Source organism: Vigna unguiculata, chromosome 3, assembly GCF_004118075.2.
Source record: "Vigna unguiculata cultivar IT97K-499-35 chromosome 3, ASM411807v1, whole genome shotgun sequence".
Classification (NCBI taxonomy): domain Eukaryota; kingdom Viridiplantae; phylum Streptophyta; class Magnoliopsida; order Fabales; family Fabaceae; genus Vigna; species Vigna unguiculata.
The window spans coordinates 57374787-57390272 of record NC_040281.1 but is presented as its reverse complement, the minus strand read 5'-3'; the positions used below and the strand labels follow the sequence as shown (position 1 = coordinate 57390272).

The window sequence follows — 15486 nt, the reverse complement described above, 5'->3', positions numbered from 1 at the left end:
GAGAGAAAAAATAGAGTAAGTTATATATTGAGATTCTCTCTATTATTTATTTAAAGTATCCGTTGGAATTTGGTTCCTCCTGATCTGTTTTAGGCATTTTATTATTTACATATTATTTATTTAGGAAAGATTTGATCTGGGTTTTGCACACGTAAGGTGTGTGCTGGTTCCTCTTTATCTGTTTTAGGCATTTTATTATTTGCATATTATTTATTTAGGACAGATTTGATATGGGTTTTACTTTCGCACTGTTATCTATTATTTTTTAGATCTTTCCAACACAAATTTCACCTTACAAGTTGATTTTGTGGCATTGAATTAGGCTTAAAGTTCATTCTTATCCTGGGCGTTAGTCCACCCTTATCTCGGCATGAGTGCTCCTACTCTACTATTAAAATTCATTACTTATAACAATGTTATTAATAGGTGTTTTTGTAACCAATGTAGAAACTATCATTCTACAAAACTTAGAATCAATATACAATAATTTCGATATTAGTTACTAAACACATGATATTAAAAGGTGTTTAATCCCTTCATGAAAATTGATGATCATTCTTTTCTTCTTAGAATCTTTCTTGTGTTTTCTCTCACCATGACACCATTGTGAGAAGAGATCCATTTTTTTCTTTTCACGTTTGAAAAAAGATGGCAGAGGCTACATATTACCGCAATTTTCTCTGTGATGGCTTTGCCGTTCGGATTCTTGCATCTCCCTTGCCTTCAACTCTACGTATCTCTGACAAACATTTTATAGTAAAACCATTTTACTTACAAAATCAGCATGTGTTTCTCTCAACATTGACAAACGTAAGTTTCAATTATTTTATCAATTAATTCTGATTATATATTCTTATTTTGTTTATCAGTTAATCTTAAACACCATTGTAAAACCTGAAAGGCTTAAACAATCATAGTAAAATCACAAGTTATAGTTGAAAGATCAGGTTTCACTGTATATTCATCATCAAAGTTTTTTTGTTCATTTACCAGAACTGGTAGGGTGAAAATGAAAAGAAATCAACATTCAAGAACTCATAACTGCTTTACATTTTCTCCTAGGAAGCACCAGAAGCTCTCAAGAAAGATAAAATAGAAAAATGGAAGAAAACGCAATGAAAGAAAAAGACCTAACTCATTCTCATCATGCTAGTACTAATTAATCAGCAGAAGGTTCAATATCCTTCAGAAGTCCAACTATCTGTTGCATGCTTGGTCGTTTGAAGGGATGATCCGCAGTGCAAAGATAAGCAATCTTAAGAGCCTCTTCCATTTGTTCATCCGGTCCTGTGTCACGAATTTTTGGATCAATGGCATTTGAAGATTGGTTCTTTCTCACAAGTCCTCTCACCCAGCTCACCAAAGTTGCATCTTTATCATCAGGGTAGTCATCTCCAACTGGTTTTTTTCCAGTTACTAGCTCAAACAACACCACCCCAAAACAGTACACATCAGATTTTGGAGTTGGGGTGTCATATTCCGGTTGAGAAAACTCTGGTGGAACATAACCAGGTGAGCCACGCGCAATTTCATCATCCAAGCCACTTCCAAAAATCTTGGCAAGTCCAAAATCCGACAACCTCGGCTCCAAATCATAGTCCAAATAAACACTGCTAGCCTTAACTGCTCTGTGAATTATTGGAGGGGAGCAACCATGATGCAGAAATGCCAATGCTCGAGCCGTGCCAAGAGCTATCTTGTGGCGAAATCTCCAAGATGTGAGTAACCCTTCAGAGCCAGCGTTTTGAATTCCATTGTTGTCTGTTTCTTCCCATGTGTCTGTGCTCCAATCATCTGTGCTTTGTACCCCAAGTGGCAGGTCGTAAAGCAGGTTCTGCAAGTTACCATTCTCCATGTAATCGTATATAGCAATTCTTTGATCCCCAGCCACACAATATCCAGTTAAAGGAACAAGATTGGGGTGCTTGATTCTACCAAGAAACTCTAGCTCTCTTGCAGCCTCCTCATCTGTTAATGTAGAACCAACAACCAAAACTTTAACTGCTACATGAATACCACCAGGCAGAAAACCTCTATAGACTGGCCCAAATTTTCCCTCAGCCAAAAGGGTGCCTCTGTCAAAGTTGGAAGTTGCAGCCAAGAGGTCTGCAAATGTGATGTTCAACAATGGCTTCTCAAAGATTACTACTGGGACTGATGTTGCTTGCTTGACATCAGCCACCCATGTTGTTGAATCAGTCTGGAATGAAAAGGGACCTGAAATGTTTTGTTCCTCTTTGTATGATGATTGCTTGAATTCCCACATTTTTGTTTTCCTTCTGCAACCAAATGCTAGAAACAAAAGCCCAGCCAGCACAAAGATCATTGAGAAGGTCAGTGCCAGGGCCAGCTTCATTCCCGTGTGTCCACTGTCTCTTCTTTTGAAGAGTCGCGGATTTGCAGCAAGTGGACAACTGTTCAATGATCCAAAGAATGCTTTTTGCAGGATCTCAGGTTTGATTTCAGAAGCACAAAGGGTTAGGTTATTATAAGAGAAGTTGTATTTCTCCATAAAATGGAGTTTTTCAAGGACAGATTGAGGGACTGCTCCAGTCAAATTGTTGTTTGAGAGGTCTAAGACTCGGAGGTGTTCATTCCTCAGTGAGGGAATTTTCCCACTCAGATGATTCAATGAAAGATCAAGGGCACTCAATTTGATTAATTGTGAGATTTTACCAGGAATTTCACCGACAAGGCTGGTTTTGGATAAGTTCAGATATTCCAAATTCAGGAGCATTTCAATTTGGGGTAATTTCTGTATGGTGAATCTATTGTGTGCAAGATTAATGTGTTTCAAATTCAATGACTCGTTCAAATTTTGAAAAAACTCCCCACTAAGCTTATTCTCTGACAAATCCAGGTAAACTAAATGAGACCAGTTGTAACCACTAAAGTTGTATAGTACCTGTGGAATGTGGCCTTGAAATTGGTTTCTGCTAATGTCCAAAACCTCCAAATTTCCCTGAAACATGTCCACAATGGAACCCTGAAACGAATTCCCTGATATGTTGAGATTAGCAATGGACTTTAATCCAGAAATATCTGAAACACGACCATTAAAATTATTCCCAGCAAGGTTCAACATCCTAAGCTTGGGAAAAGAAGCACCAAAACCTTCTGGAAGTGTTCCATTGAGCTGATTTGATGAAAGATCAATTGAAACTAGAGTCTGGCACTTGAGAATCCCAGAAGGTATGTTGTGTGCAAACCTGTTGTGGTTGAGTTTTAGAATCCTTAGACTCAGCAGTGAGCAAACAGCTTCAGGAATTTCCTCGGAGAAATTGTTGCTGGACAAGTCAATGCTTTCTAGCAAACCAAAGTTGCCAATGTTGCTAGTCAGTGAACCAGAAATATGATTCCATGAGAGGTTAAGGTTCTTGAGGGAACTTAGGCTCCAAAAATCTGAAGGCAAGCCAGTGATTTTGTTGTGGCTAAGATCCAAAGTTTGAAGTTTGCCAAGCTTGCCTATGGTGTTATCAGGTACAGTGCCAGAGAGGTTCATACCAGAAAAGACTAAGCTAACAACATGTTCTCTATTGGCATCACAAGAAACCCCTTGCCAAGAACACACAGAAGCAGAGAAATTGTAGGCTTGTGAGGATGTTAAACTCATATGCTTCAAGAAAGCAGATACAAAGAAGTCATCAGTATTTGGTTGCTGAGATGCCAAATGCTTGAACAAAAGTACCAAAACCAGAACAGAACCAAACACTCCCAACCCCATCAAGGAGTGATGTCTGCTACTTGCAAAAGATGCAAACCAACAAAGGAAAATGCCCCCTCAGAACTTCAAAACATATCATCAAGCATGATTGTTTACAGTAAGAAAAATCTTAGCCAGGGAAACAACTTTTTTACTGCACAATATAGCACAGAAGGACACAACACATGCTAAAGGACACGGTAGTTGAAAGAGTAAAAGTACACAGCACGGACTTATAGAACTAATGTTACTTTTTGAGAAAAATCAAAGACACTATGATAAAATGAAGATTGTGGACTGTAAAGAAGAGAATGTGAACCAGTTTGTCTGGATGTGAGGATCCCTGAAAGCCAACAAAAAGAAAGATAGATAAAGAAACAACCGATGCAAGAATCAAACTATTGGCTTTGTCTGGACTCAAGGGTGCGGAAAAGCTGAGATGCTTTGGTTCTGAGGCAGCACTTTTTGTGTAGAGACTTAGTTTTCAAGAGGGCTTTTTCCCCCTTCAAAAGTGGCAGAGAAAACGCAACATGCAGTGCAGTGTTTACTGGGAAAGATAAGTGAACAGTACCGTGCTTCAGCTTCATAAATGGGAAGGAACTGAACCCATTGAGGAGACAGTTGGTTATGGTGTGAATATATCAGATTTGTTGGTGTGAATTCAATGATTCTTTGTTGAGTGAGGAAGGGTGTTTATCACCATTTGGAGAAAAGAAAAGAAAAGAAAGAAAAGAAAAGTCTCTTTAGAAGCTAATATCATAATTATATGACGAAAAAAAGTGAGAACATATATCATTTCTTGTTCACTTTTTACAGAAACCTCTGTTATGCTACACTTACTTGCTCAGTGGTAATTACATTAACCTATTAACCTGTGCTTACTTTTAAAAATGGTTCATAATTCAAATTTTTAAAGAAGGGTTTTTTTTTTTTAAATATATTATATAAAATTCTTAAGGGGGACCAACAACATGACCTCGATTTTGTATGACCCTTTTGACGAAAGTTATGATCTTTGTGATGAAATTAATGTTTTCGTTTTGACAGAGTGAAATTAATGTTGTTGGTACTAGAAAAAGTAGGAAACACCTTTGGTTTGTTAGTTGTTACCAGCATCTTTACTTTATAATGGTTGTTTCACAACCCAGTTCCAGTCCCCCCAAGAACTTAAATAATTGTTTTATGATGAAGATGATTTCAATGGGTTAGCTAGGGTTCTTGGTAGAAATATAGTGTATTTGTTTGACTTAGAAACATAGAAAATGGTTTATGTCTAACCCCATTTTCTGAAATGAGTGTATTGTTTTGCCCTTTTTCCACCTTAATCTGTGCTCTCACTAGGTTGCCAATTGCATAGTGGCAGTAACCAAGAATCTACCATGTGGACCCTTTGTTTGGGTACAATTCTTCACTTCAAAACAATAATGTATTTTCAATTTGGGGTTTTGAGCCCTTCGGCTACTTTGTCGCATCACGTGAACCGATACAAAGGTGTCCATTTTTATAATAACAAAACAGGGTCCAGTTTAAGTTACTGTGATAATATTAGTTGAGCTTGTATTTGACATTATTTTATATTTTCTAGTTCTATAAATATTTATAGTTTTATTAAACTATTTTATTATCATCGCAATTAAATGTTTCTCATATGAATTAAGAACAACAATAAAAATATTACGAAAACAAATTTGTTAAAATATAATATTTTATTGAAAACTAAACATATCAGACCCTGACTATGTATAGTACACACATAATATTATTTAACATAGTTTTACAAAAACATAGAAATGTGAATTTGGCAGTACTTGCCGAAACCTATAACCTATATGGTTAAAGTAAAAAAATAATATCATAAGGCCCAAAAAAAATCGCATAAGAAAATTCGAAGGCCAAAATATCAACTAAAGTCTCACATGACTATCAATTTACTAGCCATTTTTAAAAGACAAAATTATATTTAAGATTAAAAATGAAAAAAAAAACTTTAAATAACATAAAGAATATTTACTCAATTTAAATTCATATTCAATATGAGATAAAGTCAAAATAGAAGGCTAACGCACTATCATATCAAGCTAGTCAAAATTGACCCAAATTAAATTGAGACTAAGTCACATTAAGTTATACCTGACTCACATTATGTTGAGTAGGTCAAGCACAAATTGAAACAATTTAAGTTGAACAAATTCAAAGTCATGTCAAGTTCAACTTTTAATAGGTTAATTTAGGTTGAAACGAATTTCACTCATGTTTGGTTAGACCCACATTGATCAAGTAAGATCACGTCTACATAAATTTAAGCCAGACAAAGATCATGTTTGCTAAAGTTAGTCCTAACAAAATACAGGTGGTTAGGTCCGAATCAAGTAGGTCAAGTCGAGTCGAATTGACCCAAATTTGTCTAAGTCATCAAGGTCAATATGGATATGGTTAGACCAGACCCAAGTCACGTAAATCATGTCAGATTGAGCCAGGTAAATTGAATCCAAGTTAAGCTAAGGTTGATTGAGTCCACATTACGTTAAGTTGAGTCGAGCCCGCGTCAAATTTTGTTAAGTCTATGTTGAATCAAGTCAAATTAGACCTAAATTAAATTGAGTGAACTCTAATCGAGTTGAGTCAATCACATCAAAATCTAGTTAAATAAGATTCACCTTAAACAAATCGAGTGATATAGAAATATGTAAATGTTATAATATATTAAACATTACGTGACATATGTTTTTATAAATATTTTTATTTAATGATATGTCTTTTAAGTGTTAATGTATATATGTTTATAGAAAACTTTTATTTTATATATATATATATATATATATATATATATATATATATATATATATATATATATATATATATCGTTCAGGGTGTAATGTAAGATTTACTTAAAATATTTTTTAATTATTAAAGCATGGGATAAATTTTGTTGAAAAGAAGGAATATAAAGTTTTATATAGAGAGTAAAAGTCAAATTTACATATATTTAAACCTGGAAAGATGCTGAGACTCTTTTTTTATTAATTGTGTTTCTAGTTTTTATTTCACGAAAAAGAATTCTACCATTGTTATTATTGAGAGGGAACACAAAAAGAAAATACATGACAACGAGAAATAGGATTGGAAAGTGATTTGACGTTGTTTTAGAATGATGTGATGTGATAACGAAAAGAAAATTAAAAAGTGATTTTACATTCTTTTATAATGATTCGACTATACTTTTACAATTACAAGAAAAATAATGGGTCATTGTTGTCAATTATTTTTTTGTTACTATATTGATTTATTCACTGTATATGTTTTACAATGATAGATAAATATTTACTATTTTTTTTTATTGATATGACCATCATAGAAAATTTTGCGTCACAATGTTGAGAAACATCATTGGAGTAATGGTGACAGAGAGGTGGAGAAATAAACGTAATTCATGACAAATACAGAGAAGAAGATAACATGCTTCAGAAAGAAGAAAAATTAGAAAATACACAAAAGTAAAATTCTTTATTTTATCTTAAAAATACTTACAATGACATTTTAAACCAAAATAATAAATAATTACTATGACATATAAGTAATTACTGACAATAGGCGGGTTATTATAACTAATATAATAAATTTAATATACTTATAAAATTGTTATGGCTTATTGCAATTTAAAAATAAATAATGATACTTTAATTATTAAATTTTGATAATTCTTTTTTATAATATGATGTGATATTTTTTATGTAATTTTAAAATATTAAAAATAAAAAAATATTTAAAAAATGTCACGTAAAATTATAATAAAAATTTGTCAAAATTTTAATTATTAAATTTTGACAACTTCTTTTATAAAATAGTGTGATATTTTGTAAGTTAAAATATTAAAATAAAAAAATAAAAAAAAAATTTAAAATCGTAAGAAAAATTTATCAAAATTTAGATTTTAATTTAAAAATGTAGAAGTTTTGACGATGTAGTTAGTTTTGTGACACAAAATGAGTCAATTTATGTGGCAGTGGCCCACAGTCCCCAGTTTCTCTAACACCCCACTCATCTCAATTTTAATTGGAGAAATGCAAGCACACAGAGACTTTAGTAGTGGAAATAATGCAAAGAAAATTTAAATTAATCTTGAAGAATTGATTATTTTTAAATAACATTAAAACGAGAACATGCTAAATCATATAAATAATTTATTATTAAATGAGTTGATTCATCTAACTGACTCAAGTAAGTATGACTTTTAGTTCAGAAAAATAAATGAAACTGATTCATTTTAAACTTAATAAATAGGTGTGAGTGGAATTGATTTTGAGTAATATTTATTTTCATTCGTTTATATCTGTCATTAAAAAGACGAAAAAAAAAAAACTAATCTGCTAAGTGAGTGGAGAAGATGATGAGAGTGATGGATAATGATTTGCAGTGATTAAGAGTAATTAAGTAACATGAAATGAAGAGATAAAGTTAGTTTGAATAATGATAGCATCGGCCACTAATATTTTAGTTCCGATTATGTATTCCTTAATCATGCCACCATACTTATATTTCAAACCACGTCAAGTAAACAATGTTCCTGTTACACAGGGACCACTCATAATAAAATTCTTATCATCCTAAAATTATTTTGGGTTAAATATGTTTTTTTTCTCGACTTTAACTAAAAATTAGAATTAGTCTCAATTTTGACTCAATTTAGTTTCTCAATTGCATAACTGCATGATTTTAGTTCTTTCAAACAAATTTTGTTAAGTTTATTTAACGTTTAAAACATATTTCATGATAGCATTTGAGATGTTTATACTGTTTGACACATTTTTGCTTCAATATTAACTAAGAAATAATCATGAAACGTATTTGAAACGTCAAATAAATTTAACAAAATATGGGTAAAAAGATTAAATTTATGCAATTTTGAAGTTGAAGAACTAAATTGGATCAAAGTTTCAAAGGAGAACTAATTTTAATTTTCACTGAAAATTGAGAGATAAAAACATATTTAACTCGATTATTATTTTTATGTTTAAATTTCACCACCATTTTCAATAAATATATGAATCATAGTAGTAATATAGCTCTTCATAGGTGACTTTTATATATTTTATTAATAAAGATAAAAAAAAAAAAGAGTTATAGAGAATATTCCAGTTTGTGTTTGGTAAAATAAGAAATGATGCATGGGCACAGAAGAAGGAGTGTATAAGAAGGTTGAAATAGTTGAGAGCACTCTCACACTCTTCTCAAACATCATCATTAAAGATAGAACAGCTTATTATTTCATCCTATACAAAATGTTCAAGTTCCCGATTCCTAAAAGCATGCTAACTTATGTACTTTTCTTTTTCTTTTTTAAATACAACGGTGTCTTTTATTGAGTAATATATAAAGTAAAAAAAAAAATTACAATTTTATTGCTTTAAAATTTTGAGTTAGAAATTATCTCAATTTTTCACGTGTTAGACTCGTATATTGCTAATGTAGGTATTTCTAGATAATTTTCTCGAAAGTTTTACCAAAAATTTTAGAATCGACAAATACTAACATAAATATAGTTTTCCATGTCGTTGTATTTATGTTTCACTGTCAAGTAATAGCCTTAAAAAATGTGCAGTGCGTTTATGTAAATAAAATTACATTATGTATAGTCGGTGTGTCATGGTCAAATGTAAAATACATTGTATGTAAAATTCATGTATATATTATTTTATAAGGAAATTTATATAAATTCCATACATTAAAGATTTTGGGTTAAAAATTCTCTTGTGTATCTTATCTCCTTATTTAATATAGATATTTCTAGATAATTATCCGGAAAGTTTTATCAATGATATAAAAGCTCACAACCACTAACACAAATATAGCCCCTTTATTATTATATTTATGTTAAACCTAAAAAAGTATTAATATGTTGAATTAAAATGAATATATTCATTTATTTACAAATTTACAAATAAAAATATATCTATTTATGACAGACAAATTTATTGAAATTTAAGTACTACAAACATGTTTATTTCTTAAAATTATTATAATAATTAATTATACTTTTAAAAACATTATAATAAAGACTCAAAAATACTTTTTTAAAAAAAAAAATAAACTTTTAAAATAAATAAATAAATATATATTTTTTGCATAAGCATATTGTTAATATATACTAACCCATATATATATATCTGCTAGTTCGAATGCCGCATACATAAATGAAAACCATACTCACAAAACTTGAAAAAAGAAAACTAAAGATTTTTTAATAATAAGTTATATTTTGATAAACGAACTCAATTTTTGTTTTGCCTACTTAGAGATTAGGTTAAAAAAAAAAATCCTGTTTTTCTCAAAAGTCAAGTTAACATTCATTTTGATGGAGCAGTAGGAGAATGAAACAAAAACTAGCCCTCTTGGGTTGGGCTGCACTCATCTTTTCAAGGGTGAGTGAATTATAGTTAGTGAAGGATAAAGTGAGAATTTTAAAATTTGTTTAGGATAGAAGAAGTGGTCGGAAATACAGGAAAAACTCACTTTTTAAATCATGTTGCTTTTGCATTCATGCCAAAATTTTCTTACATCTACAAATTTTCGTCTTGCATTTCATAAATTTTAAAATTAAAATACTTTTAGTTTTCTGATTCTTATAAAAAAATTGATTAGATTTTTATTTTTTAATTTGTTCAATTTAATCATTTAATTTTATAAAATGATTATATTGAATTTTTTCGTTAGATTTGATATTAGATTTTTATTAAAATTAATATATCAAGTCACTTAAATTAAAACATTTAAATATTTAAATTAATTTTATTTTGTAGATGAAGTGATTTTATGTATAAATTATAAAAAAATTTAACATCTCAATTTAAGAAATTGAAAAATTAAATTGAATCAAATAAAAATAAGAAATTTAAAATTAATTTTTCATAATAATTAAAAGACCAAAACAAAGATTTTAACCTAAATTTTAAAGTTAAAAATAATTTTCAAATTGTACGATGTGAAAAGTTTTCATAGTATCTAGATTTTTCTAAATAAGAAAATAAAAATATATGAATTTAAATTCTAAGTAATTACATAATTATTTAATTATTTAATTATATTTTAATTTGATCACTTTATTTTTTTAAAATAATACTTAAATAAATTTTACTAATTACTGGTGGATAACAGATATCTACATGTTTTGGATATTACTATTCTCCTACGTGTCTTACATACAAATTCTTTTGTTATTCATGCTGATTACACAATTCAGGATTATAGTGAAAGTATTTTTGACTTCTGAATTGCACAATTGATTACATATTCAGACGACAAATTTTATATTCTTGAATTGCATTTCAAAGTTTCTTATATTTTTTTATTAAGGAATTGATGAAGGAATTGATAAGTTAGATAATTTAGTTTTAATTTATGGAGAATAATATAAATTGTTTAATATTTTATTATCATATATTTAGTTAGATTTTTTTTTTATAATAGGTGTAATTTAATTATCTTTTCTGAAGTATAATTTTTATTATATAGTTTGATGTGGTTTTTCAGTGCTTTGTATTTTTTTTTTATTTTTAATAAATTTTGATATGATGACAAATGATAAATAAATTTTAAGGTGTGAGCATAATTAGGAATGGCAAAGCAGGTCAACTCGACCTGTTTTGGGCCGTCTCGCGTTATGGTCTGCAAAGTACGAGTCAGGTTGGCGCGTCTCGTTCCACAGATTGGTCTGCGGGTCTGCGGACTGTAGTGAGCAAATTTTTTTTTTTGTAATAAGTAAAACAATAACTTTTTTATTTTTTCATAATAATTGATATTCATTTTCTATTGAAATAATTCAAATTAGTTTACCTAATCAAAGACAATAAACAATAGCAACAAAGATTATAACTAAAGTACATTAGCAACATGTCATCTTACAAAACAGATACCTAAAAATGCATAAAAAGATATTTCATATTCAAGAATCAAAACCTAAAATCATTATCTTATATACAATGATTATACATAAACATAATAATAATAATAATAATAAAAGAAATTTATAGAAATAACGTGATGAATGATGTGAGAACAAAAAAATGAGAATATTTAATTTTGTAAATGAGTCGGTGGACCAGCTCGTCCCACCTCAACTTTATATCGTGTGAGCTGCAGACAGGGTTGACTCAAGGATAAAGTGAGTAAAGCACTCGCTTTAGGCCTCAAGTATAAGAAGGTCTCAAAAAAATTTACTACTAATATTTCTAATTTAAATTAATTATAAAATTATGTTTAGGAAAAAAAGGCCTCAATTTTTTTTATTACTAATTAATATACCCCTATTAAACTAATTATAAAATGATGTTTAAAATAAAAAAGGTCTAACAAAATATTTTATTACTAATATATCTATTAAATTAGTTATAAGTTTATGTTTGGGAATAAAATTTAATTAGATTATTATTAGTGTATGTTAACTTTTATTGGTAGTAAAAATAATAATTAATGAGTTAAAATATGTTTTTAGTAAATTATAATTTTGTTTATAAGAAAGAGAATAATTAGTTATCTTTATTTTCTTATAATCGATCTGGATTCAATTTTCTTTTTTTTATATGACTTCTCTTATTCCTCCTTACTTAATTTTCTTCTAATAATATTTTTTCTAAGGTTTTGACATATTACATCCCTTGAATCTCTTGAATCTTAGGTTGTCTATGTGGACCAATTTTTTCATCCTTATTTCTGGTTAGTGTGATTTTTCTTTTTATTTGTGTTGTTAATTTTATTCTGTTTTGGAATTGTATTAGAATTAGAAATGTGTTTCTTTTGCCTATTTTTGTTTTTCAATACTTTTAGATTTACGGGTTTTGAGATTTTTTTTTTTTGCATATATCTTGATGAGAAACTGAATTTTTGTACAAAACTATTAATTATATTATGGTTTAGTATTTTGGTGGATAATAGATTAACTATAGCATAATTCAAAGTTGAGTTTTCTATAGAAAGATAATTCAAGTTTAGAAAAAAAAAACTTACTATATCAAGTTTAGAAGAGCAATATTTTTTTAATTATTTTTATTAATGATTAATCTTAAAATAAACAACTTTGCAAGTTTGTGAAAAAAATTTAGATTTAAGAACGAAAAAGAGACTTGAGACTTCAAGATACCGCAAGTCTACTATCGAGATTATTTTCTTGACAACTAGAACCAAGTTTTATTGTTTTAATTCATTTGTTTATATATATATATATATATATATATATATATATATCTTTAGTAGTGTTTTATATATTATCATCTTTTATTTCATATAAAAATATATAGATATGTCAACTAGAAAATTTGAACTAGGCTATTCAAAAATTTAAAAGAAAAGAATAATTGAGACTTTAATTGCATAACAAAAAAAGAGATATTAAACAAAAAGAGCAAATGTCTTGTGTACTACGAGTGTATATATTCATTTTTGAAAGATAAATGCTTAAACTTTAAAAAAATCATTAAAATATGATAATTTGTTGGATATTGATGGATTTGATTTAATTTCAGAATTAAATACTTTAAGGAAAATTATAGGTTTGAAAAATGATAAATCAATTAACATTCTCAATTGTATAAAAGAATAAATTATTTTTCAAATGCATAAATAATTTATAGAATAATGTTAATAATTATAGCGTAGTTTCGGCCGAAGGGAGTCTCTCAAAGTTAAAGATAATAAAAACTTATTTAAAATCAATAATGTTTCAAGAAAGATTAAACGAATTAGTCATATTATCTATTGAAAAAGAAATGTTAAATGAAATTAATTATGTCAATTTAAGAAATAATTTTGCATCAAAAGAAGTTCAAAAAATAAATTTTAAATAAAATGTTTCATTTTTAAAGTTTGTATTAGGCATTCGAAATCATTTAGTCGTTCCTAACTGTGGGCCTATGCAGAGCGAACTATTACAGGCCAACGAATTTAATATCTCAACCCACTTCACGTTTTATGCGAATTTGCGAATGACTGGATTTGAATCGTCAATCTCATGTATCAAAGTTTGACCTTTTTAAATTACAGGATGACAAATATGAAGGTGCAGCAGAATTTGCATTTAGGGACCATATTATTTTAGCAATCAAAAGGGTGAAAGTTACCATCCCATTGATTATTCCTAGAAATTGGAGAAGGCGTTTTAAAATGGGTGGAAGAATATACATGTGGTGGTTGAAAATTTGGTTGATTCATCATCTCACAGCTTTAAATTGTTGAGTAAAGGGCATTGATTTATTTTTGTTGGATGTTGTGACCAATAACCATGCATGCTACTTGTCTCTCTAATTTCATCCATCCAAAATTTCTCATGATGGGTAAAACAATGATACCCAACACAACGGAACTTTTGTCTCTCACTTTTTCACTAGAATATAAATTAAAAAAATTGAGTGATTATATATATATATATATATATATATATATATATATATATATATATATATATATATATATTAAGGATTAAATATGTTTTTCACCTAAAATTGGAATAAGTCAATATTTAAAATTTTGACCTAATTTAATCTTTTAATTTTAGAAATCTATAAATTTCGTTATTTTAATTAAATTTTATTAATTTTATGTGATATTTGAAAATTGTTTCATAATAGTTTCTTAGCTAATATTGAAACATAAAATTATCGAACGATGTAAACAACTCAAATACTATCTTGAAACACATTTGAAACATTAAATAAACTTAACAAAAATTAGTTAAAAGTACTAAATTTATACAGTTTTATTATTAAAAGATTAAATTAAATTAAAATTACAAAAAGAAAACGAATTTTAATTTTTATTTAAAGTTGAAAGTAAAAGAATCGTAATGTAGCCCATATTTAATACATGCGGTAGGTTTTTCGCTTTTCTTCCCACAAACGAAGAGAAGAGATGGAGAAACAATGGATATCGACTTATTTTTCATTCCTTCATTTCTCTTTTAAATCATAAAAAATTATTATATTTTCATCCCCTTTCCCTCCCATAATTCACTCTTACAAATCTATGTACTGTATGTTTAGATATTAGATGAGAAAGTACTTTTACTTTTAAAGTAGTGAAAATAAGTATTTATTTTCCACTTTATGTTTAAGATTTAAAAAACGTAAATCATATCCAAAAATCACGTGTCATGGTCATGGAAGAGATCGTAGATCCTTGGAGTTTTTGTTTGATTAGTAAAAATTATTTCTGGAAATGTTTTGTAATTTCTTGAAATAGATTTTTTAATATATTGTCACATTAATATAGATTTTTTTTAGTAAGAGAATTATTTTAGCTATGGAAAGTTATATTTATACATTACTCGTGAAAATAAATTTAATAAGAGCACCGGAGTAGTTTTTTTAAGTAAAAATTTTATTTTAATAAAGGAAGTTAGATTTCTACATTCCTCATGAAAGTAATTGAGATTTTACCAAAACCATTCCGAATAACCATAATCAGAGTAACCATGAAACAGGTAAACAAAAAGCACTGCATGACACAATAATTCAACTGAATATTTTTGTTTATCTGTTTAGGAAAACTTTTCCAATACCGAAAAGGAAAATGAAACGCTTAGGGAAAACTTAAAATATTGAAACAAAATCACAAGAACCAAATACATGTATTTCTACCTATGATTCACCTAGTACCTTTCTATCATTCTCATATTACTTCAGAGCTCTCATAAGAATAAAAATGCAAATTTTAATTTATTTTAAACTAGCTTTTTTAGTCAACCCATTATCTCAATTAAAATTTAATTTACTGAACGATAAACAAATTATTCTACA

General features: G+C 28.5%; 1 protein-coding gene across 1 annotated transcript; it reads right to left on the bottom strand.

Moving 5' to 3' along the window:
- Nucleotides 1-958: 958 nt before the first annotated feature.
- On the bottom strand, nt 959-4438 carry LOC114178689 (probable LRR receptor-like serine/threonine-protein kinase At2g24230). Its single transcript, XM_028064742.1, has one exon. The coding sequence runs from the start codon at nt 3722-3724 to the stop codon at nt 1160-1162; it is 2565 nt and encodes an 854-aa protein (XP_027920543.1). The 5' UTR covers nt 3725-4438; the 3' UTR covers nt 959-1159.
- Nucleotides 4439-15486: the final 11048 nt, after the last annotated feature.